At 38.1% G+C, this 5,746-nt stretch overlaps 1 protein-coding gene across 1 annotated transcript in view; it reads left to right on the top strand.

Annotated features, from left to right (window-relative positions):
• Positions 1 to 2,293, top strand: part of Taar2 (trace amine associated receptor 2) — a 39,233-nt gene extending 36,940 nt beyond the window's left edge. Inside the window, exon 2 of the mRNA XM_012514544.2 lies at positions 1,295 to 2,293. Within this exon, the coding sequence (XP_012369998.2) occupies positions 1,295 to 2,293 (999 nt within the window). The remainder of the gene's footprint in view (positions 1 to 1,294) is intronic.
• The last annotated feature ends 3,453 nt before the right edge of the window (positions 2,294 to 5,746 follow it).

Below are 5,746 nucleotides of genomic sequence, written 5' to 3'. Positions count from 1 at the left end.
GAGCTTCCACCCCTGCTGCAAATATGACAGTGTAGTACAATTACACCTGGTCCACCTCCCTTGCTGTAGTTTTTTCTTATATGTTGACACATTTGCCTGGTCTAACACAAAAAAAAAAAAAAAAAAAAAAAAAGACTTTATCTGTTTATCTGTTAGGCCAGTTCTGGTAGGTATGAAGTAGTTGAAGATCAAAGACTTTTCTGCAATATAATTATGCTTTGCATTTAGACAGTGTTTTCTCTCCTCATGTACATAAAAGAAAATTACCCTGAGTCATGAACATGTTACCCTCTAAATATGCATAGAAATGATACCTTTCCAATTTGTATAAATACAACGAACATACTGGGTAAACACAAGGAAGAATGGTGCTTCTTTTTCTTGTAGTGGAAATGGCTTGTTTTCCAAAAGCTCTTGAACACCTGCTGAGTGTTCTGGATGACACACTTGGGAACTTGTCAGACTGTCCCTAGGACCTGGTGTGAGCTGCCAAGGCTTCCTGGAGTCATGCTCAGGAGGGCATGCTGTTGACGAAAAGCTAGTAGTGCAGCTCTGCCCCCCTCTTCCTACTCAGCTGTTTTAACTAATGTGATGCTCATGATGTGCTGAAGTGGATGACTATGTCACATAATTAGGGGCCTGTTAGTGATTCTTAAAAAGCACAATGAAAGTAATGAGATACATCAATGAAACTACTTTTAAATAATAACCTCCTTGATGCACAGGGCAGTAGACCCCAACCAAATCAAGTCTGATTGAGTATTCCAGATTAGTTTGAAGAAGTGCGTGTATTGTCTGATAGCTACCTACTCTTCCTATCTGTATAAGGAGGATCAATGGTTGTTATTTTATTTATTTATTCATTTTTATTTTTAATGGTTGTTATTTTAATAACAAGCTAGCTTCTTCTTCATCTTTTCCTGCTGCTTCTTTATATCTGTCTACTCTCCTTTTCTTCCTTCTTCTGTTTCTCTTTCTACTCTCCCCTTCTTCTTTCTCCTTTTGTTTCTCTTTCTACTTCTCCTCTTTTCCTCTTCTTCCTTTCCCTTCTTAAATTCTGGCCTTGGAATAATAGAAGTTTATTAAATGCTTATGGTGAAATAATGTAAATTATAATCATTTAGACCTGTAGTTGGAATTCAATAATATTACAAATATAGATTAAGAGAAACAAGTGGGAAAGACAATTATCTTCCTTGTGACTTTGTCTTTCTTGAGTTTTTTTTAAAATAAAAGTATGCATGTATAATATCCTTTTTCTGACTAAATTCCTTATGTTCTTGCTTTTCTAAAGGAAACATTTGATTGCTCTGAATATGGAAATGAGTCTTGCCCAGAGAACGCAAGGTCCGTGGGTATGCGCGTTGCCATCTATTCATTTATGGCAGGTGCCATCTTCATCACGGTGTTCGGCAATCTCGCCATGATAGTTTCCATTTCCTACTTCAAGCAGCTCCACACACCAACCAACTTCCTGATCCTCTCCATGGCTGTCACCGATTTCCTGCTGGGCTTTACAATCATGCCTTATAGTATGATCAGATCAGTAGAGAATTGCTGGTATTTTGGGATTACATTTTGCAAGATTCATTATAGTTTTGACCTGATGCTTAGCATCACGTCCATTTTTCATCTATGCTCAGTGGCCATTGATCGATTCTATGCCATCTGTTACCCTTTACGATATGCCACCAAAATCACCATTCCAGTCATTAAACGGTTGCTGCTTCTCTGCTGGTCAGTTCCTGGAGCGTTTGCTTTTGGGGTGGTCTTCTCAGAGGCCTACGCTGATGGAATAGAAGGCTACGACATCCTGGTGGCTTGCTCTAGCTCCTGCCCCGTCATGTTTAACAAGCTCTGGGGAACCACCTTGTTTATGGCCGGTTTCTTCACTCCGGGCTCTATCATGGTGGGAATTTATGGCAAAATTTTCGCAGTCTCCAGAAAGCATGCTCGTGTAATCAATACGTTATCTGAAAATCAAAACAGTCAAATGAGGAAAGACAAAAAGGCAGCCAAAACCTTAGGAATAGTAATGGGTGTTTTCTTGTTCTGTTGGTTTCCCTGTTTTTTCACAATTTTATTGGATCCCTTTTTGAACTTTTCTACTCCTGCAGTTCTGTTTGATGCCTTGACATGGTTTGGCTATTTTAACTCGACATGTAATCCTTTAATATATGGTTTCTTCTATCCCTGGTTTCGCAGAGCACTTAAGTACATTTTGCTAGGTAAAATTTTCAGCTCACATTTCCATAATACTGATTTGTTTACTCAAAAAGAAACTACTGAGTAGACTTTTTTAAAGCAAAAAATAATAGAACTCAAAAGAAAGAAGCTATAGGAGGAGAGAAAGAGAGAATGAGAGCCAGAGTGAGAGCGAGAGCAAGAGAGAACATGCACATTATTGTGGCTTAGAAAGAGGGCTCTTTATTTTTAAATCTTGATAGAAATTAGAAGAATCTGTCTTTAGACCAATCCCACCCCCTCTCAAATCCTTAATACTACTTTGAGGCAGTAAAAAAGAATAAAAATTACAATAGTAAAAAGAAGACTGGAAAAACATTAGAATTGGAAGAAAAAGGATATATGGGGGCTGCCCCTTACCTCAGTTCTTTAAGTGGCTGCTTCAACAAACCAGTCAGGCTCAGGTTGCTGTGGTTCGATCCCCAGAACTCAAGCCAGCCAAACCTGCCCTGAAGGCATTTGGAGCCTGCCCCTCCCCAAAATAATCCTTGGGGGAAAAAAAGGATATATAAAAATTTCTATTTTATTATTTGAAAAAGATCAGATTGCAGGTTGAGTTTAAGTGTCATTCACGCATCTCACGACCACATGGACTTTGTGTAATATTTTCATTTAGTGTTTCTCTATTTGATCAAATTTATTTATTTATTTATTTTTGTATTTTAGGGAAGGGTCTACAGGGGTGTTCAGGGTCTCACTACTAGATCAGACCTATAGTGATCCACCTGTTTACAGCCTCCCTAGAGTTGGGATTACAGGCACGCACCACCACGCCCAGTCTCAATCTCTGTCTCAGCACACCCCAGGGGTAGGGCCAGCACGGCAGGTGATCAAGTTTATTTTGAAACATCAACAATTAAAAATTATTAGTAAATAAGCATGGTGATGCACACCTGCAATCCTAGCACTTGGAAGACTGAGACAAAAGCATGGTAGCAAGTGTACAGCCAGCCTGGTGTCTCCAGACAGCAAAAAAAATTATTGGCAAACAAATATGAGAAGAAATGTTCCACAAATTCTTATTCTGGCAAAAAAAAAAAAAAAAAAAAAAGTGATATGTTAGCTGAGGCTTAAACCTTTACCTGATTGTATGATGGTGAGATTAAATGTTTTCTTAAGTGAAAGAATTTAAAAGCCATGTAACTTTTGACAGATTCCACAAAGATTTCATTAATGAATTACTTTGCTCACAGAAGTGAGTTTTCTATGCTACTTGCCGTGGAATTCTCCTAGTGCCTTTCTCCCATCCTTAGGCTCACATGCACTTTGCATTGCTTCTCACCTGCTGTTTAATAAGTGTAAATAGCTCCCCAAAAAGTTGTGTTTTAAATCTATCTTTTTTAAAATTAATATTGATACTTACATTTTATTGATACTTATAACATTGATACTTTCATTCATATTGATACAGTAATAAGGTTGCATGAAGGGAACTAAAGAAGAAAACAAATATTTACCAGGTGGGCACTGGGTATTAGAAATTTTATATTTGTTATCTAGTGCCTTTTTTTTCTTTTTGGTGGAACTGGGGATTGAACTCAGACCCTTGTACTTGCCAGGGAAGCGCTTATTCTACTGAGCCATCTCCCCTGGCCCCTCTAGTGCCTTTTTAACTGTAAGTTTTGGCTAATTAATATCTGAATTCTTAACATCATTAATTGGTGATGTTCTACAAATGTTTAGCACGTGGATCTCAAAAGAAAAATAAAATCCCTAGTTGGTAGATGTTTGAAAATTTCTGTGTTAGGGGCCAGGGAGATATCTCAGTAGAATAGCGCTTGCGTGGCAAGTGCAAGTGCCTGAGTTCAAGCCTCAGTTCCGGAAAAAAAAAAAAAAAGGGTAAGAAAAGAAAAAAATTTCTGTGCTATACAAAAAAATGAAAGTCTTCCTTTGTAACTGATTTTAGGCTGTAAGTGTGGTGTCACCTGTTTTTCAAAATTCCTGACACGTTAATAACCTACCTGTGAGGGTGGGCACGAAGGAATGGGTTGTAGTGTGTTGCTGGTTTTAATCAACATTCTTCTCTTCTAATTTTTATTTTTGTTAATACTCAGCCACAGTACACAGTGACGACATTCACCGCGGCAAGTTGGTGCCGGTACAGTGCACAACTTCACCTTTTGTCCCCTCGCCTCCTTCTCCTTTCCCTCTGTCTTTTGGTGCCCCTCCCATTTGGAAAAGATCTGTCTGCCTTTCTTGCAAATTAGAAGGAAACAGACAATATTAGAACTTCTCACCTGCACTGAAGGGTGGTGCTGCCTTATGAGATCTTTTCTCCAGATACATGTGTATTTTTTATATGTATATTAACTGTGTTTCTCCGTAATGTTTAATTTCTTCATTCACATTGTATCAGTGAAAAATTAACATGTTTTCCATCACTGCCTACAAGCCTGTTTTGATTTTAACTCATTACACAAGATAACAAAAGCTAGAAGGTGAAGTCAGCTTGGGTCTGAGATTTGGCCAAGTACAGCCTCCTGGCGAAACCTCTGCTGCCTCTGCGTCCTGGCTGGACTTCGACGGGTTGCGCCCTCCTTGTTGCCTACAGAGTGCTCGTGGAATAAATAACTGAAATGGCAAAAGATGCAGCCAGTTCAAAATAAGAAATGGAAAAAGTAATCTTTCAATACAAGAATAAACAAGCCAGCTGTCCTTATGAGGGCACAACAATAGTGTGTGGGAAAGAAGTCTATTTGGTCATTTCTTGTGATGAATAATGATCTTTATGTTATTTGGATATTTAAACACACAATTATACCTAAAGACATTCTACTTTTCTTTTTAAAAGACTAGTTGCTAAAAAATGAGAAAAATAGTTTACTCTTACTGTAAAACAGGAGAGTAAACTTACACTATTTTGAATTAATGTTTATTAAATCTACTTCCCAGTTCATTAACATATGACCTGAGAATGAGGTGAGAAAATAAAATCAAATAGAGCACTGTGGTGGGAGGTGTCCTTTTGTCATTTGTTGAAAAGCAGTTCGAGATGCTCCTTTTTACCAATTGATTATTTTGCAATAATCATTTTCATTCTTTTTCTTCCCATTTCTCTCCTCTCTCCTGAACCCTTCTCCCCTGCCCACTAACCCAGTGCTCCCACCCATCGCTTTCCAGGGAGCTTTTCAGTTTGAGCTTGTGTTGTGGTCACCTGTTTTGTTGGTTGATGTCTCGGGGTGTTTTTAATTGGGTTGAGGTTACTTGGCATTCTGTATGCTTCTGTTACTTGAATGTCAGATTGTTTCCTCATATTTGGGAAATTTTCTGCTGTTACTTCTGCCCATATTTTTTAATGTCATTTGTTTTGACTCTTTCTTTCTCACTGATACCTATTAGTTTCACATTGTTCATCTTTGCATCATCTCGCAAGTGATGAATTATTTTTTCCTGCATCCTAGTTGTTTTTAAGAGATCTTTTCTTACCTTTTCACTAGCTGCACCAGCATCTTCAAGATCTGAAACTCTGTCTTCACTTTCACTCAAACACTTTTGCAAGCTT

This window comes from Octodon degus, unplaced genomic scaffold (genome assembly GCF_000260255.1).
Source record: "Octodon degus isolate 3935 unplaced genomic scaffold, OctDeg1.0 scaffold00034, whole genome shotgun sequence".
Classification (NCBI taxonomy): Eukaryota; Metazoa; Chordata; class Mammalia; order Rodentia; family Octodontidae; genus Octodon; species Octodon degus.
The sequence above is the reverse complement of the archived record's forward strand: the minus strand, read 5'-3'. Positions and strand labels throughout refer to the sequence as shown.